The 27,028-nt window shown below is 40.1% G+C and overlaps 1 protein-coding gene across 4 annotated transcripts in view; it reads right to left on the bottom strand.

The window, feature by feature from the left end:
- Positions 1–25,804, bottom strand: part of IQSEC1 (IQ motif and Sec7 domain ArfGEF 1) — a 309,585-nt gene extending 283,781 nt beyond the window's left edge. For all 4 annotated transcript variants that reach the window (XM_083351704.1, XM_083351706.1, XM_083351705.1 and 1 more), the window contains exon 1: positions 25,246–25,804. In XM_083351704.1, coding sequence (XP_083207830.1) covers positions 25,246–25,511 — 266 coding nt within the window. In that variant the 5' untranslated portion in view covers positions 25,512–25,804. The remainder of the gene's footprint in view (positions 1–25,245) is intronic.
- Between the last annotated feature and the right edge of the window lie 1,224 nt (positions 25,805–27,028).

The raw sequence follows: 27,028 nt of genomic DNA, 5'->3' as shown, positions 1-27,028 counted from the left end.
CAACCTGTATATAACTATATATAGCTGATAGTTGATATCTTATATCAAGTGGCATTTATAGCTCTGTTAGTTTCACAGAAGTGTTCACAAAGTAAAGGCAGGTTCATGAGATAAATTAAACCATGACATAAATTTGCCAAGCCTATTGTCCTTGACTCATAAACTAATAGCATGTAGGGGATTTAGGATGCAAGGGTTGAAAATCCATTTTTAATAATACGTTTTGATGATCTGCAAATAGTCACTGTGCTATGATCTGGATACTCAACCTGCATTTTTCTAATTTTAAAAAATAATAAGTCAACACTAATAGCAGATATGCTATAACCGATCTTTTTTTGGCATATATGTATACAAGTACATAAAATGGGTAATGGATAGGATACGTATTAGATGTTCTGGTGACATTAGACTTTGCAGCAGATTTGCCCAAATAAATAGGAAAACAGAGACGGCATTGATGGCCGGTGTCAACTCCCCTCCGCCCTGTGCGTGCCCACAGAGAGGGCCTCCTCAGGGTGCCTCTGGTCAGAGAATGTTGACTGGTGGCCCCCAGGGGGAGGGCCTTCTCTGTGGGCGCTCCGGCGTTATGGAACCAACTGCCGGTTGAGCTCCGGACGGCATCGGACCTTCGCTCCTTCCGGCGCGGGCTGAAGACCCACATATTTGAACTAGCTGGTCGGGCCTGATGGGGAACGTTAGGGTTTTTAATGGGTCTTTTATTGGTTTTATTGTTATTGTAATTTTTAATTGGGCATTTGTTTAATTCCTTTTTAATTTTTGTATTGTTATTTATATATGCCCTGTTAACCGCCCTGAGTCCTTCGGGAGAAGGGCGGTATACAAATTTAATAAAAGTAAAGTAAAGTAAAGTATTTCCACTATCTAACCTGTTTTGACAGGTAAATAAAGTAGCTAACTTTTTACGGTAATCAACTGCACACATTATCCCTAAGCCTTTCAAAGTTACATTATATTATTCATGTACCACATGTTTCTGGTATGTTTGGGTCATTTAAGCTTGGAATTGTAGGTAACATTAAGTTGCATTACTGTATTTTTCCCCCTTCTGGGCCTTTTTTAAAAAATTGTTGTACGTAAAAGGTCTTGCTGATAGAGTATTCTGAGACTTATAGCTCCAAACACCAGGGAGGTACCAGATAAGGAAAAACCATATTAGATGTTGTTTATTAGCATTGATTTTGTGAAGTGAACCTAAATAATTTATCATGGAATATAACATGCTAAAAATAGAATAAAGCTCCTGGTGTTCTAATGTATTTTATTACTGTTCTGTCATTATTATCCTACCTGGAAGGTGTCAACTTGATGAATGAACTTTAGTTTCCCCCAACCACCCAAGAATTCTGAAAGTAATCTGTCAACCATTTTTGGAGAGTCCTACGAAACTAGAGATATATCAAACATCTGAAGAGGAAATGTGGTTTCCCTGTTCAAGGCAAAACTGTGGGAGATCCCAGTAATTATTGACCAATGACTCTGACATCATTCCCTGGAAAATGTTAGAGCAGAAAATAAACAGTCTGTTTTTAAGCAACTGGAAATCATAACACAATGTTGTGATTGATGAGAGTCAAAATGGCTTTGTCAAAAAATAAATCTGGCGTCAAATTTTCTTCTTCCTTGGCATAGAAACTACATTAGAAGACAAGGGGAATACTGTGGATATAATCTCACTCCATTTCGTCATTATTTTTTTAGAAATTGTCACTCATAAACTTTTAAAATATAATCTGAATGACAACAGACTAAGTTGGTTTACCAAAACTACAACTACCTTTAGAGTCAGCTTAATAGCTGTTCACCAAGTGGAAAAGCAATAACCAACGAGTGGAGATCCATACGAATTTGTCATTTTATTTGTTGTTTGTAGATTTATTAATTAAATGTATATGCTACTCATATCACTGTTGCAGCAACTATGAATGGCTTACAAAATGATAACATGATAATACAAAACTTAGGGAGATAGTATTATTAATCATCTTAATTAATTTCTTAGATGATGGGATTGAAGGACTGCTTATCAAACCAGGGAGGGGGGTATGCCAGTTCTGGGCAACAACTGTGAAGACAGATTGCGATTGCAGTCTAATCAGGATAAGACTTGGAAGACTGGACAGAGAGGAACAAAATGTCTTATGAAAGAGAGAAATACAAGGTATTATATTTAGAGATAAAAATATGTAGCATGTAAATTACAAAATGGAAATGTATGGCTCGAAAGTACAACATCAGAAAAGCACTTGGATATTGTCATTAACACAAGTCATTAACATGCTGAACAGGAGCTAGCCATGTGGGTCAGCTGTTAGAATTCCAACTGCACTGGAAGAATCATCAAACTAAAGAGACATCAAATTCTTATTGGCCTCTAACTGCACTGGTGAATCTGAGAACTTTGTAAGATTCTGGGCACACTTCCAGAAGGATACTGATATATTAGAATAGGTATAGAGGGGTGATATAAGGATAAGTCAGGCACTTGAGGCCATTCTCTATGAGGACAAGCTGGAAGAACCTAGGATTTTCAATTTGAAAACAAAATCACTTAGCCATGTTTAGAACTTTAAGAGAAGATCTGGGGAAGATGGCAGTGAATCACTTTCCATGGAACTAGGAACAGAAATAAAAGTTTTAAGTTGTACCTACTACATTAGATTCAAATGAATTTTGATGGTAAGATCTCTCAATAGTGGAAAATCTACCTAGGGAGATTGTAGTTTTTCCCTCTTTGGAGGTTTTAAGAAGGTGCTAGATAGTGCGCATTATAGTGGATTGGACTCACTAGATGGCCACTGTGACAACTGGTGACTAGTTCACAAATAGGGCTTTGCTGTACAGTATAGGGAGGAAACTAAAATGGGAGTGTTAAAAGAAATTTTGAAGACTGAAAAAGAAATTATCTATGGTTTTGAAGTGGGCTGGGTAGTCTTGTAATCCTGAAAAATGGTGGTTTACAGGGCCAATATCAGAGAAGATTATAGGAAACTGCAGATTATACAATGGCTCAAAGTCAGAAAAAGGAAGATGAACACCAACCCATATTAATACCCAATTTAGTACAGTATAGTACTAAATAACTTCTATGGGAAGCTAGGGGGAGAGGGAAAGAGAGAAAGGGCATGTCTTTCCAATCCAATAGAAATGGCAGCCAGCATAATTATTCCCTTTACTGAACTCAAAGGAGGAATCTAGAAACAGCATTGCACTCATTTAATAAAACTTTATAGGCTGCACGTATATATTGCTTGTTCAGTTATATGTAAATCAAGCCTATGTTTTATTACATTATGGGCATTTATTATTCTACAGGCAGGCAGAATAATTTGAAAAAGAATCTTGCTTGTTTAATTTCTGCCTAAATTTAACTTGCCTGAAAATGCCTTGTTTCATCTTTCTAATAAAAAGATAAGAGAAAATTCACAAGTTTGCTCTGAATATTGTCTCTTGGATCCACTACCAAACCCCCAAAAGACCTTCATGCCACTCACTGCATGAACCTAAATCTGATAGTAATCATTATTCTACATAATTTAAGGAAGTAATTTAAATAGTTGTTTAAATACATACACACACACACACACACACACACACAAACACACACAAATTTATTACACTGGATTCAATGCAGCAGTGATGATGCTATCTACTTGGGTAAAGGAACATCAGCAAGCAAAGAACCAAGCTCGGACAGCACCATTGAGCTACATATATTCTATTTTATTCAATACTTCCACTTAGCTTGTAACAGCAAATAATTATCTAAAACAGCAAATTACTAAAAGCCAACATGGGTTTGTCAAAAACAGATCATGCCAGACAAATCTTATTGCACTTTGACCAGGTGACAAAATTAGTAGAGCAAAAGAATGCTGTGGATATAATTTACTTGGACTTCAGTAAGGTATTTGATAAAGTAGAGCACAACCTACTGCTTGTGGGTTAGACCAGAGGTCTCCAATCTTTCTTAGTTGGCATTTATGCACACACAAATGGGGCCCCAAGCACACGCGATGCAAATGGGGCAGTGCTAGCCCCATGACACTCGCTAGCACTGTGCTGGTTTTGCCACGTGGATGCTAGCATTTCCCCATTTTCATGCTGTGCAGCACTCGGTTTGCCACCATTTTTGTACCGTGTGCTGCTCGGTTTTTATGCCACCTGTTTTCATGCCATGTGCCACCTGGTTTCCCCGTTTTGGCGCTGTGCACCATCTGGCTTTCACACCATGTGCCACCTGGTTTGCCCCTGCTTTTGCACTGGGCAGTGCCCAGTTTTCGTGCTGCCCAATGCCCGGTTTTGCCCTATTTTTGCATCATGCACCGGCAAATTTTCATGCTGTGTGTCACCCAGTTTGCATAGCAATGGTGCCCTATTTTCACTGTGCAGCACCCCGTCTGCATAGCTGCAGCAGTGCTAGCATGAGTGGGGGTGAGTGCGTGCACACATGTGCATGCACTGGACAGCCCATTCCACGGCCCAGTGGCCAGCAGGCCACGGCCCAGTAATGGGCTGCGGACCACAGGTTGGGGGCTCCTGGGTTAGACAGCATCACCACCAGATTGATTCATAGATGGCTGTCTAGCTGTACTCAGTGTGTGGTCCTCAATGGAACCGCATCTACATAGAGAGAAGTGTGTAGTGGGGTGCCCTAGGGTTCTGTTCTGGGCCCAGTGCTCTTCAACATCTTCATCAATGATTTGGATGAGGTGATAGACAGTAAACTCATCAAATTTGCTGACGACACCAAGCTGGCAGGAATAGCCAACACTCCAGAAGACAGGCTTAAGATACAGGAGGATCTTGACAGACTCGAACATTGGGTACTATCTAACAAAATCATTGGTGAAAAAAGTAAGGTTCTACATTTAGCTAAGAAAAACCAAATGCACAGGTACAGTATATGTGGTACCTTGCTCAAAAGTAGTAACTGTGAGAGGGATCTCAAGGGTCCTAGTGGACAATCACTTAAATATGTGCCAGCAGTGTGCTGCAGCTGCCCAAAAAAGCCAATACAGTGCTAGGCTGTATTAACAGAGGGATAGAATCAAGATCACGTGAAGTGTTAATACCACTGTATAACACCTTGGTAAGTCGACACTTGGAATACTGCATTCAGTTTTGGTCAATGTAAAAAAGATGTTTTAGTCTCTAGAAAGATTGCAGAGAAGAGCAACAAAGATGATTAGGGGACTGGAAGCTAAAACATACAAAGAATGATTGCTGGAATTGGGTACGTCTAGTTTAATGAAGAGGACTAGGGGAGATATGATAGCAGTGTTTCAATATCTCAGGGGCTGCCACAAAGAAGAGGAAGTCAAGCTATTCTCCAAAGCACCTGAAAGCAAGACAAGAAGCATGTATGGAAACTAACCAAAGAGAGAAGCAACCTGGAACTAAAGAGAAATTTCCTGACAGTTAGAACAATTAACCAGTGGAACAACCTGCCTCCAGAAGCTGTGAGTGCTCCAACACTGGAAGTTTTTCAGAAGAGACTGGTTTCCTAAGCAATAGGAAATTCAACAAATATTGCTTATTTTAGATGTAACTCATCTTTGTAGAAAATTTTAGAAGTTCCAGTATCTATATGTGGGAAACATTTTGATTTTTTTTTTGTAAGTTATTGATTCTCGGCTATTCACAAAATATGAAAAATGATGCAAAATATTTTGAGTTTGACTGTTACAAGCTTGAAGAACCCTGTTCTTATTATGTTCCAGTCCTATTCTGACCCTACTACAAGGGATATTTCATGGTCCGAATAATTCCAATAACAATCTTTTTTGGGTTTGAAATAGTTCAAACTCAGAACGCTTTTAAAATAATGTTCTACTCTTGCACCCTTTATAATCTACTAGACTGGAATTGGTTGCCAGCTGTGAAAGTGAATGATTTATTTTATGCATTATCTCCTTACTTTTTGTCAGAATATTACCAGGGCATTCTCTGTGGGTGCGTCTGCCCTATGGAACCAACTACCCACGGAACTTAGGACTGCCCCCGACCTTCGCTCATTTCGCCGGGACCTGAAAACTTGGCTCTTTGATCTGTTTTGTCCAGACTGTGGGGTTGTTAATTTAACTGGGTTTTAGATTTACTCTTGGGGCTTGAATTTAATTGTTTTAATTGATTTTAATTTTTTGTATTTCATGGTTTTAACTGCCCTGTAAACCGCCCTGAGTCCTACGGGAATAGGGCGGTATACAAATGCAATAAAATAAATAAATAAATAAATAAATATAGGAAACTATGCTCTGCTAATGTTAAAGATACTTTCTGCATTCCACTTGGCTCTATACATTCAGGAATAGATTCAGTTATTACATGCAGGAATGTGAATTGGACATGAAATTGTTTTGTTTTTAATTTTTATTTTAAAAACCACACCTTTATTATTTCTAGAAGATTGACAAAGATTCACAGTGTTCTCTTGTCTATAAAACTGAAGAAATGTCATTAATTCCTTCAGACACTATTTTTTATATTTCATACTGGCTTGCCATTCATAATGAACTATATTAATTGCAAGTATGTTAATTAATTCATTCCTTTTAGAAAATAAACACCACAAAAATGAATGTTTTAGATTTATTTTTCACAGTCATTCTTCATTTTTTTTCTTTTTCTTTTTATATTTTGTTCATTCCTTCTATAAAACTTGTGAAGGAATAAATTAATAATAACAATTTTAAAGAATTCAACTTGAATTTCTTTTGGAGAAAATTTCAAAGAATTAAGGTTATATTATATTTGTACAGATACTGTATGATACTTTGCTGTATCCTTTTTAAAGGATTCTGTTCACATTTTGGCATAATTGCATTTCCATACAGTTGATGACACTAAAATGATACTCTGTTCTTTAAAAAGAATCCGATAAGGCTGTATGAGGAATAAAAACTCTTACCTCATTGAAAGCAATATAAAATGAATGTTGTTTCAAACTTTAGGCAGCATTCCAATACACACAATGGGTTACAAGCTCTAGTTAAAACAGAGGTACTTATGTCTGAGTAAAAATGCATAGATTTTAAACCCAGCACTTTAAAATGGAAATAGCCAGCATATGAATTGCAATATATCAAAATAATGAGTCATTCTACATGTTTCAGAAGGCCACTGAACAAGAAGTTATTTACTATATTCAGCCTTAGAGCCTTAAATATTCAATGTCAGTATAGAATTTTCTCCCAGTGAATAAGATACATACTGAAAGCAGATACATATTGAAGAAAATAATTGCACAGGATGAAGCTTTAACCAAAAGAACTAGCATGTAATTTAATACCCTTCTCTCTAAAAGATCATCACTAGATTTTGTTCTCTTATAACAAAGTACTGTTTTTAATATAAAATAGGTGATATACTACTTATCCTTCTGCCAGAAAACTTTCCAGGATAGTATTAACTTTGGTGCTGTATTGGAACTTCCTCCCTTTATACTTGACAAATTCCAGGTCAACCTATGGAATTCTCTTTTGCAACAGCTCAAGTCTTCATTACTACCAGGAATGTGTTGCATACATGCTAGTAAAGGTAAAGGTTTCCCCCGCACATGCATCCTAGTCGTTTCCAACTCTAGGGACCGGTGCTCATCTCCGTTTCAAAGCCGAAGAGCCAGCGCTTGTCCGAGGACGTCTCCGTGGTTATGTGGCCAGCATGACTAGATGCCAAAGGCGCACGGAAGGCTGTTACCTTCCCACCATAGTGGTCCCTATTTTTCTACCTGCATTTTTACGTGCTTTCGAACTGCTAGGTTGGCAGAAGCTGGGACGAGTAACAGGCGCTCACTCTGTTACGCGGCACTCGGGATTCGACCCACCAAACTGCCAACCATCTGATCGACAAGCTCAGCATCCTAACCCACTGAGCCACATGTGATCTGTTGTTCTGTGCCAGATGCAATTATCCAACAGTTAAGTTTTAGCTACTGCTGAGACACCATCCTCCTAAATTAATTGTAACAAGAGCCTTTTAGGCAGAAAGACACAGTTGAAACTGTCTATCATGCTGCTTTCAACTTGTTTTGATAATAGGATTTTTGCTTTTACAGTACTTAACTGCCTCATCCTGCCTCAACTTAATTTATTAGACTGTATGTCTCTTTATTAAATTGCTAGCATTATTGTGAATGTCAAAATCCTAGAGATGGAACATCAGTAGTTCTTTTCAAATGTTTTTTTCCTAGTTGCAGCAAGCACTGATAAGCAGAGTCAAGTACTAATGGAAATGGATGAGTAATTGGTTAATACATATGAGAACAGTACTCTGGAAGCTGTTAACCTTTTTCTAAGTATAAAAATATTCTTTGGTGCATTTCTTGCTTTCTCAAATTTTAAATGTTGTCATAACCAGTCAAATAATAAAATCAACAATAAATTCATATTCAGAATAAATAAAAGCAAATAAAACTAGCAAGTAGCATTTTAAACTAGTAATACTAATCCTGAGAACGATAGACAAAATTAAAAACACATAAGTACAAACTGGAATGTTTTCATTTTTTTTGTTGTGAATGGAATTATAGTTGCATGACTCAGAACTAGCTATAAACATAATGTTTTGTTTTGAAAGGCTGTTAAATCACTAAATCTTTTTATAATATTTTCATGAAAGTTCTACACATTTCTTAATTAAAAATATTCTCTGTATGTGTTTTTGAAGATTAACACGTACATTAATGATTGTAACAAGGAACTGTGCAAATATGGTCATAATATTCGGCATGGGATTTAATTTGAGGGAAGCTGACTTCCACTTGATGTTTACTATGAGTTTACTTTATAGTTTAAATAAAGGAATGAAAAGGTTCTGTTGTTTTGCATCTTGCCACTGTAATGCTGATATGAAGTTTTGTTGTAATGGTCTGTGTGTGTGTGTGTGTGATCTTATGATTTATAAAATAAAATGCAGCTTGAATTTAAATTATTTACATAGACAGTAACTTAAGCTATGGCCATGCTGGTCATAATGATGGAAAATATATTCCAATAAACCTAAAGGACATTGCATTAGGATCAGGGTATTTCTGACAAATGGGGCACCTAAACAACAACAAAATGTACACATGGAATTGCTGTAGTTCTGGGCAGACACTTCACTTGAGGAAAAATCACAGATTGGTTCAACTTTCAAGAACGTATAGGAAAATAACTAGTACTCTCTATTAATAGCCCATACACCTTTTCTGCCTTCTGTGGCAGAAGATTGAAAGCAAATGCTTAAAATAACAGTCATAAGAGAAAGGTATAACACCAATCTCCTATTTATAATAGCACCAGGTTTTTTTTCCCTTCTGGCTTACTGATGTGTAGTAAATCCAGTAGATAGTTGGACCAGTTGACCAAATATTTAGATTTAGGAAAAGTTAGACAAGATAGAAAGTTGAAATCTAGATTACACATTTAGAAGGAATAAACTAGAATAGGAAAAGAAAGATCTGTCTAAGGAAGCACTGGCAAACCCAGGGGGAAGAGTAAAAAGAAAAATCAGCCTAGAACCGTTATGTAGCTACAAACAAAGTCCAGCCCTCCTTGGTTGCCATTACCGTTATCTAATTATAACCAGGTACTGACCATTAGTTCAAAGATTTCTATGCACATAATTTTAGCAATAAATCAGTTAAATTAACCTAGTCAGCATGTCAACCTAGTCTTCTGTACCTGACAATCTGTGAGAAGGAAGCTAGAAAAATTATGCATTTCCTTTTCTCAAATCAGTATCCTATTGATCACATCTCCTCACTCCATCACCTATAACCCTCATGCCACTCCTTTGTTTCAGCTGCCTCTCTTAACCTATTTATTTTGCCATATGATTCTTTTGCTCTACATGTGCACACAAAGATATTGTTCTCCTTATTTTAATAACCTAACATAATAACTTCTCGTGTACGTGTAAATGTCAGCAATCCTTAATATCCCCCAAAAAACTATTTGTATGACTGCCATAATTTGGCTATCACTGCCTGAAGATTAGAAACAGAATATATAGTATTTTAGTTTATCAAATGCATTTAACTGGTAATAAAAACTATGTTTGCATGCCAAGTTGGTTCTTGAAAGATTAAGAGCATTGATGTATTGAAACAAACTAAATTATTGAAATGAACAAGAATGTTGGTATCCTAATTTATTTTGTTAACTTCTCCATAAGTTTGAAGAAACATATTTCAACAGTTAACTAAAGCACTTCCACTTGCTTTATTGCCATCATAACCCCAAAACTATACAGAGTCATCACTGTGTATCATTATGAATTGTGAATCAGAGATATCTTCAAAATAGCACAATACTGATAATGAACCAGCAGAGGGAGCATGAATCACTAATTCATGGAAGTGATATAGCAACTACTATTAACTGGGTTTAAATTGCCAAATTCAGCGACAATGCAACAGTCATGCATAGAACTCCTAGTTACTTTTGTGATACCTAAATTAGCCTTGTGCAAATTAAATATATAATTTAAACCTAAAATGTAAATATGTTTTCAAAATGTAAACTCTGCAGACTACGGCTTGCTGGATTTTTATGAAAGGACAGTGTTATTAAGATTTCTACAGAGGCGAGCGATTTTCCAGATTGATGCCAAATTCAAATTGAGCCAACTTTACTGTCCCTTTGAAAAAGCAATGCTACAATTATTGGAATGTTGGCAATGACAGGAAAATATTGCACTTTAAACAGGTTATCTTATGCATGATAAATAATCAATATAAAATCAGAAAAAGGCTATTCAAGAATAAACTACATAGCAGCCTGTCTTAAAGTAGGCAATGCTTCTAGAGAGCACCAGTTTTAAGAAAAGGCTGGGTAGAACTTTTGACTTTACATGTCATTTATGGTAAAACAATCTCTGTCCTATTTCCTCTGTAAGTGCAACTGGGTCACCATCATCTGAATTCTATTGAGCATCTGATAATAAAATATCATTTACTACACAAATAACATATAATTATTGCAATGAAACTTAAGTAACGTGCAGACAATGTTTTAATCCTTAACAATACAGAATTTAAATCAAGACTTTTGGCTAGGTGTGTTCACTTCTATTACCACTGCATGTAGCTACTATATTCGGTCTAGGAATGCTTTCTTGGAAGCAATATGGAAGTGGTTTACCCCTAATTTCTTCTGGGTTTTTTTTTTCATTTGCCAGGGCTAACCCTGGGATTTTCCAATCCTCCCATCCAAGTATTAAGCAGGCCAAGCTATGCTTAGTTTGCAAGCAGAAATAGGTCAGTCGGGTGCCTCTAATTGTGGTCTAGTCCCAACATAAAACCATGCAGCCATTATGTTAATTTCAAATCTATTAGGAACATATTTTGTAATGCATGACTGCAATAATTAATCACATTTTCAATGTAATATTTTATTTCCCCTGCCTGAATTTTATAAGTAACTTGAAAATTCTCTTTTTCGGCTCTGTTTCCACTCATTTTTAAAAAATCCCTAAAGATAGATTCCTTGGAGTCAGGCATATTTTATTTATCTAAATACAGAAGCTTTTTGATTTATACATCTGATCTCTGAATAACTTCATCTGATCCCTGAACTGGAATTTCAATTATACTCAGCTATAAAAACAATGAATTAAGCCTGGAATATTTTTTTATTTGCATTTTGTAGATAAAGGCTTTTTATTTTTCTTATGTAACTTTTGATAGGCAATCATTTGCAAATCTATATTTTATGCATTTCATTTGTGACATAAACTGCCTCTATATCGGTTCTCTAATGGCTGGCTCACCTATCGTATCAGAATTAGGCTTGTTTGCAAATTCACCTGATATGTTTTATGTCTGGGTTCAATCTTAAAATCAGTACCAAAGGAGGGAGCACAGTAAAAGGCACACATTGAGTCAGGGGAAAAATTTTTAAATAACTGCAGTTGGAATTTACGGTTAGATTTCTATTTAATTTTTAAAAGACTCATAATACAGTCGTTCTTTGACACTGGGAAAACCATTACTCAGTTTTATATTTTGTATGAGCTTCCAGCCAAACTTCCTTATCTGTAAAGTGAATTTACAGAACAGCATATCACAGAAAATTAAACTAGATATCACAATTTCTCTCTTGCTATTTAATAAAATCAGCTTCAGTGGTGTGAAACTTAACAGTGAAAACAAATGGATATTTGAACTGTTGCATACAGAAGAAAAACCAGGGCTTTTTTTCTCATAGAACGCTCAGAATGGAGTTCCGGCACCTTTTTTGGATGGAACCTTGTAGGGTAGGCAAGGCGGGTTGTATGACATGTGAGTTCCGGCACCTTTTTCTTTTACAAAAAAAGCACTGAGAAAAACTAAACAGAGGTAGTCCTCAACTTACAACTACAACTGAGCCCAAAATTTATGTTGCTAAGTGAGACATTTGTTAAATGATTTTGTCCCATTTTACAACTATTCTTGCCACTGTTGTTAAATGAATCATTGCAGTTAGTAACCTGGTTGTTAAGTGAATTCGGTTTCCCCACTGGCTTTACTTGTCAGAAGGTCACAAAAGTTTATCACATGACCCTGGGATACTGCAACGGTCATAAATATGAACCACGTGGCAAAGTACTACAAGTGGTACGCGTACCACTGGTTGAAAAGCCCTGCTCTACAAGATATAAATTATTTAAACACTGAGACAACTACTTGGATTACTTCAGGCATATTTAATTATAATGAAACAGAGTTAGATTTATTTATTTTATTACATTTATTTCCTGTCCATTATTAATGGACAGGCTACTGCTAAGCTTGTAAGCCGCCCTGAGTCTTCGGAGAAGGGCGGGATATAAATGGAATTAAAATTAAAAAATAAAAAAATAAATTAATGCATACTCTGGATATCAGAGTATGTGTGTGTGTGTGTGTGTGTGTGTGTGTGTATATATATATATATATATATATATATATATATATATATATATATATATATATATATATATATATATAAATGATAATATTTAAATATGGCACTTTGCTGCATACTGGTCAAATGATTTAATACTTTACTTTATAATGTTTTTATTTATATACATAAATAAGTAATATAATACTTATTTTAATATTAAGGTAAACTAATTTTTATGATAAAGAGAAAAGAGAAGATAAACAGCCTGAACAATTATCTTAAATACAGAACATTTCCCAAAAAAAATGGAAAATGTTCTTGGAAGCCTTCTTCTTTGCTCCTTTAAGCAAAAGCAGCTAATTGAAATATTAACGACACAACAAGCAATGAGGAAAATAGAGAACAGATTATAATAGCTGTAGTGCATATAATGTGGCTGGATTAAAACCAAAATAAAATCTAGCCCCTAATGTGAACAGAAGCAAAAAGAAAGTTCACTGGTGAAAAGGTGGTATATGTTCTATTGGTACATGTAATATTCGAATTAAGAAACAAGGCAAAATTGTTATTGTTAAAGCAGAAATCAAAATATTTAATTACAGAATAACAGGGATGGAAGAGACCTTGGAAGTCAGCAGGAGACTCTATATAATTCCAGACAAATGGCTGTCCTATCTCTTCTTAAAAACCTCCAGTGAGTGGAGCATCCATAACTTCTGGAGGCGAGCCGTTCCACTGATTAATTGTTCACCCTGACAACACATTTCTCCTTAATTCTAGGTCCGATCTCTCTATATTAAGTTTCCATCCATTTACTTCTTGTACTACCCTCAGTTGCAAATAAAATAAAAAATAAAATCTTATATTATGGGAATTGGCAACTCAAACGAACTAGATTGGATTCTGTCACATCTAACGATCTTTGCAGATAATCTATTGAAGACTAGAATTGTAGAAGAAAAGCAGTAGCTATTATTATTATTAAGAAAAAGAGTGTCAACGTTGGTAGTTGGATATAACCCTGCAAAATAATAGAATAACTTCAGTTTAAATTCAAAGCATGCCAATGAATGTAATCAAAGTCTGTTGCAAAAGAAGTTGAACAACTCAATAACAATCTGACAATCTCAAAAATGACAGCTGATGGAAGTAAAGAGCCTCTGAAACAATGGAAACATTTAATGTCAGAAGCAGGAGAGAAAATAAAGTCTTCCAAGAAAACTCAGTGCTTATAGATCATACCTTCTTTCAGAAATGTGAAAGACAATTGTACGCATGGACAGCTTGGCAATTAAATTAACATATATTTTGTGCACAAACACGGTAAAAACTATATTTAGTTAATAAACACATCAATAAATTCTCATATGCTGGTAATAATATTTTAATTAGTGGAAGCAAAGTAGACTAGTGCGGGGGGGGGGAGAGGAAAGACTGTAAAAAGCTCTAAATGGCTTGGGTCCGGATTATCTAAGGGAACACCTGCTGCCGGCATCAACTTCCCATCGTCCTGTGCGCTCCCACAGGGAGGGCCTTCTCAGGGTGCCGCCGGTTAAGGAGTGCCGGCAGGTGATCCCCAGAGGGAGGGCATTCTCTGTGGGCGCACCTGCCCTTTGGAATAATTTACCTGTCGAACTTCGGACCGCCCCCGATCTGCGTTCATTTCGCCGGGACCTGAAAACCTGGTTTTTTGATCTATTAGGCCTGGACTGAAGGGGTTTTAGCTTTTTATATATTGTTTTAATTGTTGGGCTTAATTAATTTAATTTATTTTATTTATTTATTTTATTTATTTTATTTTAATTCAATTTATATCCCGCCCTTCTCCGAAGACTCAGGGCGGCTTACAAGCTTAGCAGTAGCCTTCATTCTATGTATATGCCTGCTTGTTAGGGCTTTCACACACACACCCCAAGCGGCATTATTACAAAGTCAGCTTAATTGCCCCCAACAATCTGGGTCCTCATTTTACCTACCTCGGAAGGAGGGAAGGCTGAGTCAACCTTGAGCCTGGTGGGATGCGAACCTGCACTAATCTATTTTAATTTTATATTATCTTTATATTGTATTTTATGCTGCCCTGTAAACCGCCCTGAGTCCTTCGGGAATAGGGCGGTATAAAAATCTAAATAAATAAATAAAAAGCCTATCTGCTTAGTACTAAAATAACTAGAATTATGTCAATAACAATGCTAATTTAATACAAACAGGCAGTGAAGAAGTCTAGTACCATCTTATATTTCTAGGTTCAAAATTTTGCCAGGATGGTAACTATAGCCTGAAAAGGGAGAATTGTATGCTACTTGGAAAAGAGACTGTGACAGATATAATCAAAGTATGTAAGTGCAGATACGTTACATACAACAATGGTACATTTTGTCAAGGGTAAAGTTTTCCCAGCTGTAACATCTAACAATGAAAGCTGGATCACCAGAACGGTTAAACAAAAAAAATAATGGATGCCTTTGATTTGTGAAGCTGGAGAAGATTCTTGAGAATATCTTGGATTGAAGGAACAAATGAGTCAATACTACATAAAACCAGAATATTCTTTAGAAAGATCAATAACAAAACTAAGATTTATTTTGGATGCACAATGTAAAAAAAGTCATTGGAAAATATCTTAATGCCATGAATAATTGAATGAAATTGAAAAAGAGGCTTTAAAAAGACAAAACAGTTTATTACTATCATTGATGATACAATCATAAGTTTGGAAGAACACAAACTAATAAATACTGTATTGACAGCCTTGCCAAAATGATGTTCTTTGGGCCATGATGAATTGGAAGCAAATCAATAACAAGGTTATTTCCTGGCAGAATATTTTCCTATCTTTTTCAAACAAGTACCTCTTTACATCTCAATAGGGATTATAAATTTTAATCTAGTTAGTATGAAACATAATCAATAAACTAGAGTTTTTTAAAAGTTAGAAGGTTTGGGGTACAAACACATACACTAATTCAGAGGATTTTAAAGATTAATATACAACTGAAACCAGGACTTTTCATTTTGGGACTGATAGATAAACAGTTGGGGGGAAAATCATGGAACTTTTATATATGATAACTGTAGCTTTTTATATGATAACTACAATGAGATTATTGTGCACACTAAAATGGAAAGCTTTTTTATTGTTATGGCACCCTCCTTCTGGAATATTTTCTCTTGGCCTTCTGTGGTGGCCCCAGTGTGGGATGAAGACTATTTCTTGGTTAAATATCTAATCATAGCTTTTACTTTTTTCTGAGTGCTGTTTTATGTTTTTTGCACATTTTGTAAGCATTTTTAATATTGTTAGCTGCCCAGATTCATATATATCAGAGGATAGCCATATTAATTTATAAATAAGGTAGTTTATATACTTGTGGCTTAGAATGTAATGTGAAGTCATCCAATGCAGTTTGCAAACCAAGGCTTATAATTTAGCTTGTTGTGTGGACCCAGGCTCTTTTGATTCACTAAATTAACCATTGTTAAATAAACGATGTTGTAATACAGGCGTACCCAAACATAAAGTTGCAATTCAGATAAGGAGCTACATGCAGATGGATGTTGTAGATAATTTTTATATTAAGAACAGAACTACGTGTGCTTTGCTTTATATTTACTGTGATGGTTTCCCCTTCTAAGCTTGTTATGATATGGTTTCTTCCTTTTTTATTACTGAAAAAAAACATATTGCCATGTTTTAAACTGAAGCTTCTGGTACAAGGGTAATTGTGGACATCTCTGAGCAATTCTCATTGCTCTCTGATTGAAAGCTTGATTATTATTATTTTTAGTTCAGAAGTAAACAATCCTATCAATCCTAATCAGCCTGACCAATAAGAAGAATGATTGGAACTTCAATTTAACAGATTGGAAAAGCTGTATGTTGTTCACCACTATTTAAGGTGGAGTTAAGTGCATCTAGTTCTAGTACATAGGATAGATAGGTTTTGTTTTTTTGGTGGGATTTTTTTTTGCATATGACAATTGCTAGTTTTTTGATAAATCAGAATTCAGCGCTGTTATATAGATTAAGTAGAACCTATTTTAAAGAATAGGACTATAAATCAAATAGTACTATTTCTGACAGCATCCACCCCAAACTGCCTTGTTCTCCTAACTGAACACGACATTTTCATCTAAACAACTTGTCCAGCAATAACCATCTCACTATATTTAAAATTGTAATTTCAGTATCAATACGCTACTTCCAACATTTACTCTCGACAGTACCTCCTCCTCTTAAGATTTGATTGTTTATTAGTTTGCAATCTACTGCTATAAGCTATAAAATTCCCTTCATATTTTGCAAAATGGCAATGAAAATACTGCAAGCTGGAAAGTCATATGAACATTAAATATTAGAATACTTATATGATTCATTGTATGCAGTGACTCATTTACATAACCAACTTGATAAAAAGAGTGATCAAGAGCAGGGCTTTTCAACCTTTTCACCCATTGTACGACTTTTAGGATAAAGCAATAGTCACCCAGCAAGGTGTCAAAAACTTGACCAAAAAAAAAAAGGAAAAAATGATAAAGTACAGGTAATCCTGAAATTACAACAATTCGCTTAGTGACTGTTCAAAGTTACAACAGCACTGGAAAAAGTGACTTACGACCATTTTTCACACTTATGACTGTTGCAGCATCCCCAGAGTCATGTTATTTACATTTGGATGCTTGGCAATTGATTTATACTTACGACGTTCTGTGTCCTAGGGTCATGTGATTAACTTTTGCAACTTTTTGACAAGCAAAGTCAATGGCTGGGGGGGGGGGCATGGCCAGCTCATCACTCAGGTTGCAAGGTTCCTGAGGGGGGGAGAAATCTGTGGGTCTCTGGTGTAAGGGGGTGGGACTGGGGTGGGTGTCTTCCTTCCCTCCCTCTCTCCCATTGTCCCTTCCTTTCTTCTTTCCTTCCTTTCTTCCTTCCCTCCCTCCCTCTTTGTCCCTTCCTCCTTTCCACTGTCCCTCTCTCCCTCTCATTGTCCCTCCCTCCCTTCCCTCTTTGTCCCTTCTTTCCTTCCTTCCCTCTCTCCCCTCTTTGTCCCTACCTTCCTTCTCTCCCTCCCTCCGACCCTTCCTTCCTTTTCCTTTTCTTTTTAATGCTGGCACAAAGTTGAAACTTGTGCATTCAGCTCATACATTTAACCCACCCAAAACTGTCCCCTTCTGTTGCAGAACAAAAAAGGGGGCTTCAGGAACCAAAGCAAAACAAACTGCCAGAATTTCCTAACCCGCCTGACACCCACCTGGGCGGGTTGCTTGAGCTAAGCGGGATCGGGATGGCCAAGAATCAGCATCGGCATGCAAAGGAAGAGGTGCTGCTTCTGGACAAATGTTTCCGCTCCCCGCCAGTGCGTCCGATCCAACACCCCCCCACCAGCAGCCCCCTCCCACCAACAAGGCGACTCCTTGGGCTGGCCCATTTTGTCCCCAAGAGTCCCCTTTCCAAAGAGGATGCCAAAGCCCCCAGTGCACCACCCAGGTCACCTTTCCCGTCTCCGTAGGGCCTCCCTGTCCTGCACAAACTTTGTCTCCTACTTTCCATGGCCAAACAACAGGATGGCAGAGCCCAGCGAGGCACAAACCACCTGATTTTTGTGGAAGGGTGATCACAGAAACCCTGCTCGAGCGTTCGGGAGGAAAGGCGGGGCTCCCTCTCTTCTTTCGGCAAGCACAAAAGACGTCTGGATGGAACAAGCCTAGCCAGGTTCTGCCAGCTGAAACTGGGCACGGGCTAGGCGTTAGGTTTCAACTTGTCGGTACTGCGACTCTTGCTTTCTACCCTTTTCCCAACATGGACTCTCCCGACTCCACATGACTCCTAGTTCAGGCTCTCTGTGGGAGAAAAGCTTGCAGCAACAAAAGGTGCTTTGATGCCAGCCCCTTTGCATGGCAATGAGCTCCAGACAGACGAACAAATATCCTGGAGAAAGACCAGAGCCGCTGAAGGCTCTGACTGTCCACCTTCCCAATCGCATGATCACCAACTTTACTTAGCCAGCGCCGCTCAAAGAATTAATGGTTATGCCCAGCCAACCACCCCGGGTCTCCTCGCAAGGAAGGAACCCAGATGTGCAGCAATCCAGGGAAAGTGTGTGTGTGGGGGGGGAAATCGTGGGGGGGGGAAATCCCCGGCTGCATTTCCCGTGCAAGATTTCCTGCTTGCAAAAGGGCGATCACTTCTGCCTCTCTTGCAAAGCCAGCATCCAGGATGGGGAAAACCCCTGCCCCACCGTCTGTCTTCTCCTTTTTTTCTGGAAGGGGAGGAGGAGGAAGGAGGAAGCGCAGAAGCAGCGGGCGAGATTGCAGCCCAGCCCAGAGAAGGGGAAGGAAGAGCTGGTTGGAGAATGTGTCTTTCTCCCCCCACCCCTGGAGGGAGAAGCCCCCCTTGCCTGCCCGCCACCCCGCCAGCGCTGCATAAAGTTGCCAGCCACGCGACACACTCAGCTGCTTGCTATGTGAAACCCCAGGACCAGTGGGCTACCCAGGCAGCACCTCTGCCTCGCGCAGCTCTCCCATTCACACGTGCGATGGTCCTCCATCCCTGCCAGCGCCCGCAAACTGCCTGCCCCCCCTCTGGCCTCGGGCAGCACCTCTGCCTCATGCAGCTCTCCCGTTTGTGCATGCGATCGTCCTCCAACCCTGCTGGCACCCGCAAACTGCCCAGCCTCCCCTCCGCCTGCTTTATGCAGCTCCTCCTGGGTCACCCATTGCCCATTAACCCACCACCATGCAGGGTAAGGTTGCCGCCCCCACCTTTGCCCAGATGCCCTCACCACCCCCAAGCATTTTTTTAATAACCTGCTCTCAGCTGCATTCCGTTTCTCCACTTGTCTGCCTTCGCCACTGTGGGACTATCGGTAAAAAAGAAAAAAAGTTCCATGAGAGTTTCTAACTTCTTGCGAGATCTTGCAAGAAGTTAGGAAGTCTCATGGAACTTTTTTTTGTCCCACAAACACGCGGCTGAGAAGCAAATGGAGAAACAGAATGCAGCTGAAAGCAGGTTAGTAAAAAAACATTTTTTTAACTTTTTTTTTACAGTGCTGTTCAACCCGTCCTACGTGTACCACCAGCCAGGTGCTCGCGTACCACTAGTGGTACACGTACTACCGGTTGAAAAGCCCTTATCAAGAGATACTGCCAAATTTTTCCCAGTGACTGTAGGCTTGGAGGTTCTAGATCTGGGGTCCCCAATCCCCAGTCCGTGGACCATTACCGGTGTGTGGCATGCCAGTACGCACAAACAAGCAAAGCCCCATCCACAGGATACAGGCAGCACGCAAAACCACGCCTCCTCCGGTTCACAGAAAAACCTCTCTCTATGTAACTGGTCCTTGGTGCCCCCAAAGGTTGGAGACCTCTGGTCTAGATAAAAAAAAAGCAGAATGCAGCTCAATCCTGGGAAAATCAATTTGCTAAGGGTTCTGAAGTCCTCACATCCAGAGATAATTCACCTGTATCTTGGCATGGGATTGCTCTTCCTCAGACCCCACTGATGTGGAGTTGTGTAATTTGGGAGTCATCTTGGATTCATGGCTCTTGCTCAAAGACCAGGTTGCAGCTCTGGCAGCTATTGCCTTTCTATAAATCCATCCGATGTGTCATTGATACACATTCCTAGAAGGAGGGGCCCTGTTCATGGTCACTCCTACCTTAGTCACTGCCTGGTTTGTTGGACTACTGCAAAGGGGCTGCCTATGAAGAGCATTCAGAAGTTGCAACTGGTCCAGAATTCAGTGGCACAAAGCCCCATGTAATGGTTCTGTGAGCTTGCACTGACTCCCAGTGGTTGTCCAGATACAATTCAATTTGCAGGTTGTCCCTGTGGCACAGAGGCAAGCTATTTGCAGAACTGTATACACTGATTTCTGCTTACTCCTCCATATTTGACAACATGTGCTTACTCCTGACTTTTTTGAAGCATTCCTTTTTTGATGGCTGTTCTCTGAAACAGATATCCCCCCAATATACAAGCCCAAAGTCTGTTCACCTTTTAACATCTGACTCCCCCACCCCCAGGCATTTGGAGGCAACCCTTTATTTGCTTTTATTATGACTGGATGTCATTCTATAGTCTGCATTTCATGTTCACATTTGTGCATTGTATATGTTCTCACATTGCATGGGGTTTTTTCAAGTTGCTTTGTTGTTGTTGTTGTTGTTGTTGTATGCCACCCAGAGTAACACTATTTGAGTTGGGTGACCTTATAAAACCAGTAAATAAATCTAATGGGGTATCAAGAGGCATACCCTGAGATTCCTTGAGACTCAAATGGGCCCCTCTCAGTTGGTATTATAAAAAGTTTTTAAAACATGATTATTTCCTATGTCCAGGTCATTGAGACTAGTTAGATAAATGTATATCTTCTGAGGACTACATTCTTGTTGTGATAGTTATAATTAACTGTTAAAAGTGTGGTTATTATGGTTTTAATTATTTTATTGTTAGGAGTCCCAGTTTGGAACAGTGGTTAAGGCATCAGGCAAGAAACTGGGATACCATGACCTCCAGCCGTGCTTTAGGCATGAATCCAGCTGGGTGACCTTGAGCCAATAACTTTTTCTCAGCCCTAGGATGGAGGCAAAGGCAAACCACGTCCAAAATCTTGCCAAGAAAAATGCAAGGACTTATCCAGGCAATCGCCTGGAGTCAGTATTGACCCAAAGGTACTCCCCACCCTCCCACCCCCGTTAAAAAAACATTGTTAGCCACTCAGAATCATGGAAACTAGATAGACAGCCATGTAAATTATTTAAATAATTAAATAAACATTTTAAAAACATTTAAATGTTTTAAAAAGTAATCTTTTCAAAAGCAAAACATATTACACAAACAAACTACACATACAGGTATGCCAATTTCAAGATCAGCATTTCTGATAATACTGGAGTACAATAGAAATGGAACTATTACAAGCACAGCAACTTACAAAACAATAGAATTAAATTTGACAATTCCACATAACTCTGATTATATCTGATCCAAAAGAACTTCCAATGAAACTAATCAGGAGCAATCAGCTTGAGACAAACTGCCCAAGAATGTCAGATAGAAGACATTCCATCATTTGTAACTTATGATGCCATACAGAGTGTCCTAGCACTATTTTTTTCTGCTGCTGCCCATAATACTGTCTTCATCATATGCCTAGCCCACGGGTGTCAAACTCGCCACATTACGTGACGCAACGTATCGTGACTCTTTTTGCATTCCCAGCAATGGGGTGGGCGTGGCCTTGGTATGATGAAACCAGCCGGCAGGCCGGCAGTTTGACACCCCTGGCCTAGGCCATGACTGAATTAAGGTTAAAATATCCTTAACTGTACGCTGATGAGATGTTTTCATCCCTGTTCCAACATTATCCACAGTAATCTCAAGGTCTATTGATGGCTGAGGAATTCTGTGGATTGTCAAGGTTGGGTGATACCCCTGGTCTATACTGTAATATCTATTAGAGGTTGTCCCCGGTTACCTAAGATACATAATTTATAATTGTGGTTTGGGGGAGGATATGGTGGTACTTTTTTCAGATATCCTAACAACATTGCACTACATACCAATACAGAGCCTTGGTGGAGCAGTGGGCTAATGCCTCCTTAAGTAACACCAGCTGCTTGTAATTAGTGCAGGTTCACATCCCACCAGGCTCAAGGTTGACTCAGCCTTCCATCCTTCCGAGGTAGGTAAAATGAGGACCCAGATTGTTGGGGGCAATAAGCTGACTTTGTAATAATGCCGCTTGGGGTGTGTGTGTGAAAGCCCTAACAAGCAGGCATATACGGTACATAGAATGAAGGCTACTGCTAAGCTTGTAAGCCGCCCTGAGTCTTCGGAGAAGGGCGGGATATAAATGGAATAAAAAAAAAGCTGCATGGATTTTTGCAGGTTGCCTTAACAGAGTCAAAGGAGAGAATGGAGTACAACTTTGAGTTCTGAAGATTCTAATTACAAAATCCCAAAATGGAACCAGCATTTTTCTGGCCAACAGTATGTAGTGAATATTCGTATCACACAAAATAATTTCTCTCAGCTCAAGGTCTCTGTGATAACAGAAGCTTGGTAACTTTAACTGTTTGCCCTGAGCTGTTCTGACTATACCTCAGAAAGATTATAAGCACTCCATAAATACCCCAGATTAATACTGATCCCAACAGCAAATCCACTTACAGAGACTTTAAGAATACAGTGGTTCTCAAAGCTGTAACTTACTGGTTTCTCCCAAGAAAGAACTGCTTTCTTGGAAAATCAGAAGAAACAAATTAATGAAAACATGACAAACAATACATATTGTGTCTGGTATTGGTAAGAATACAAATTGGAAAAGGTACATTGATAAGAAAATGTCTAAAATATGACAGTAGGCACATCTATATAATTCATTCTCTGGATTTATACACAAAACAAACATACATAGAATTAAGGCTTTTAAAATCAACCTTCTAATTGTGAAAGCAGGACCTCTTCTTCCTAAAAGCAGCATACATTACTCTAAACTACTTATAGGTTAAAGGAACTATTTATTTCCCACTCTTCTTACAGGTTCCATCATTTATTTCATCAATTTATATATAGTGATTTGTTATTAAACAGGTTTTAGCCTTGGTGTGATTTAAATCAACTGCATATTTCTAGCATGTAAAAAAACTAACGTCTTACTCAAGTGAACAGTGTAGCCAACAACAAGGAGAAAAATCACAAGAGGCCAACAATACAGTGTTTGGTGGACAGGAAACAAACAAACATATACCTCACTCATACATATCTTTATACTAGACAGGTAACAAACATTTAAGCCCACTTCCTGGGACTTCACACTGAGTAAACTAGCAGTACATCAACAAGTACAGGAATATAGTTCCTAATTCAATATAACATATCTTTCCTAGATGGAAATCACCCTTCATATAAGCAGTTGATTATATTTTTCCAAGTTCACGCTTTGCAAATATTATCTATATGCACTTGCAATTGCAAAACTCTGCAATACAGATGCAAATGCTGCAATATAGACAGCAACTTAGTTTTGTTAAATAAAAACCCACATGCAGCAGAAATAAAGTTTCTAATGTTGGTCAAGAGTTACGATCAGCATTTTGCATTGTAAAACAATACTGATATCTGAATACATTTTAATACATCTGTATTAGGTGTACAATCAGAACAAAAAGTTTTTTAAATGATGCAGACTAGTAATAGCATTCATCATTTTAAGAGTCATTCCCCCTTTCCTATGGAAGGGAATGCCTCTTTTAATCCAGCTGTAAAAACTTCAATTTAACTATATCACAACAATTAATCATAAAGTTTAAGAAGACATACTGCTCATCTCAAAAAACTTTTACATTGATGGAGGGTAAGGGAACAGACAAACAACGTAACAAAATCCAAGGAACAAAGTACCTGAACATTTTGTGCCATGAATTCTGATTAGTAAATAGGTTTTCCATATCTACTTAAAGACATGTGCTAGTTGCAATTTCAATCATTTGTAAAAGAATCACACGTTGTTCTGCTTTTGAAATAGCCTTACGGTAAGCAGTAATATAGCTAAACGCCTTTCCATCTGCAGCAAGCATTGCATTATGGAAGCTTAAAGCCATGTGGAAATAGACCCAAGGATTGAGAGCAAACTGGTTTCTGATGATCAAGTTTAGATGTGAAGGAGTCACAGTTCAGAAGGGTTGGCCACCTGTCAATGTTTACTGACTCCCATTCGTTAGGAACTAACTCCACCTCCAAAGTCTCCAAACGCCACTCACCACACTGCCTTGCACTAGAAGACCAAGTCTTTCTCCAGGACTAGCAGGCACAAAACAGCATCATCCTTCACACCCTTTCCCCAACGTCTCTTCTTGAAGCCTTCTCGATCCCTTAAAGCAGTAGCACAGTTCTGTCCACAGGCAAAAACTGCGGGGCTCAAAACCCTCTCCCAGAAATATAAGCTCTTTCTTTGGAATCGGGGGCAAGAAATTAGGAACGCATTCCTCGAAGGAGACAACTTCGTCTGCCAGCCAGCCGGGGGAGGTTGCCACATAACATCTCAGCTCTTTTTCATTATTATTATTCTTATTATTCGCCTTTGCACACTTGGCCCACAAGAGAAGAGGCGAACTAGGAAGAGCATCAATCAAAGCCCGAAGGAAACCAGCGGGGAATGGAGAGGGTGGAGGAGAAAACTCGTCTTTGTCTGAGATCATCCATAACCTCATAACTACTACCCGGCAAAGACCACCCCCAAAAGACAGGGAAAGCGTCGGCTACCAGCCTCGCGGCTACTGCTTCGCGGTCACCTGGACTGCTTTAAAGCGTTACGCGTGCCCCCCTCCGCACGTCGATTAAGACGCTCCCCGTCCCCCGTTTCCTTACTTTTCGTGCTGGGCGATTTCTTGCCCCTTCCCCGGCGGTGCGGATAGGGCACCCTGCTGCAGAAGCAGCAGCCTGCAAGTGGCCAGGTGCCGCCGGTGCTCCTCCTGGAGCCGGGCGTTCTCGTGGCACAGCTTGGCCACTTGCTGCTCCAGCTCGTCTATCCGGAGCTTTTGCTTCTCTAGCAGCTCCTGCTGCGTCTCGATGATCTTGTTGAGTTCCTTCAGATACTCCGCTGCTTTGCTCGGGTTCTCCGCCGGCGCCTCCATGGCCCGGGCCGGCCGCCGCGCACCTCAACGGACGAAGGCAGCCTGGCCGCAGCTCGGGGGAAGGAAGGCAGGCAGGCAGCAGCAAACGCCCGGGAACTCAGCTCGGCCGCGGCTGTCGAAAGTCGGCGACCCCGGCGCCGGGTCCGGCTGCCTCCTTCCTCCACCACCCCCCGTCCACCCCGCACTGCCTCCCCACTTGGAAGTCTGCTTCTCGGCTAGGGAGAGCCGACCGAGCTATTCCTTCCCCGGGCCGCCATTGCCCACTGGCTCTCTTGACTGCTTTTGACCGGGCGGGCGTGCGTGTGGGTTCCTTCACCGAGGCGTCCCGCGACTCCGGCGCGCAGGTTTCTTTCCCGCCAGCCTCTCTCTCTTCAGCGAGCCCAGGGAAAAAGTCTCCCCGGCCGGCTTGGCAACCGGTTCCCTCACCTCAACCGCCTCTCGCGTTGACTCCTCCCGCTTCCTTTCTTGTTTCTTTCTTCCCCCCCCCCTCTTGCGCTCACGCAGGCGCTTTGCCCCCCCCCCCCGCTCCCGCGGCTTTTGTTACTGGTCTTGTGAAACCGCAACAACCCCTGGATTCCGCACGTCGACAACGCGCAAGGACCGGCCGCAGAGTTTTTGCAAAGTGTCCGCTCCGTTACTGGATGTCGCGCCGGTTCCCGGGCTCGAGGACCGGGGGGGGGGGAAGGAGGAGGAGGGTCGAGAAGAGTTGGTGCTGAGCAGCTGCGTAGTTGACAGTTTTAAGCCGCCGTGGTTTGTTGATGTCTCCACGGCGTCCTCTCGGTTCGTTCGCTAGCCGGTCGGGTCAGACGAGCATTTCAGTCCCCGGTCTTCCCACACGCCGTAAATCCCAGCCTCGCCGGGAAGGTGAGGCGGAGGAACAGCGGCGTGTGACGGCGGGCTGCGGGACCGCTGCGAAGGCGGGAGGCCGGCCGGGGAGTGACCACGTGGAAGCAAACGAGCGGCCTCCCCCCCCCCCCCGCCGTACCTCAGCGCGGCTCCCCTTTGGGGAGGAAACCGACGCGGAGCCCCGCTGAACACCGTTGCCGGCGTTGAAAGATGGGAATATCGGCTCCTCCTCCTCCCTTTTTTTTTTCTCCCCTCCCAGTTGCCAAGAAAGAAGAGCGAGGGACGCTCGGGAGCCGGGACGCTCCGAGAGATGAGGAGACGGTAGGTAAGAGGGCCCGCGGGGCGATGAAGGAAGTCCTTGCCGCTCTCTTTTTTTTTTTTTTAGAAAGGTGAGTTGCGCCTCCTTTGGCTTGCAGCCTCCGACCGTCTGCCCCGTCACAAATCCGTTCGGCGGCTGGAATTTATTTATTTATTTATTTATTTATTTATTTTTATTCCATTTATATCCCGCCCTTCTCCGAAGACTCAGGGCGGCTTACAAGCTTATAGCAGTAGCCTTCGTTCTATGTATATGCCTGCTTGTTAGGGCTTTCACACACACACACACACCAAGCGGCATTATTACAAAGTCAGCTTATTGCCCCCAACAATTTAGACCAGGGGTCTTCAAA

The sequence above is a fragment of the Vipera ursinii genome (assembly GCF_947247035.1).
Source record: "Vipera ursinii genome assembly, chromosome: 2".
Lineage (NCBI taxonomy): Eukaryota > Metazoa > Chordata > Lepidosauria > Squamata > Viperidae > Vipera > Vipera ursinii.
Note: the sequence above shows the minus strand (reverse complement) of the source record. Positions and strands in the feature narration are given on the sequence as shown.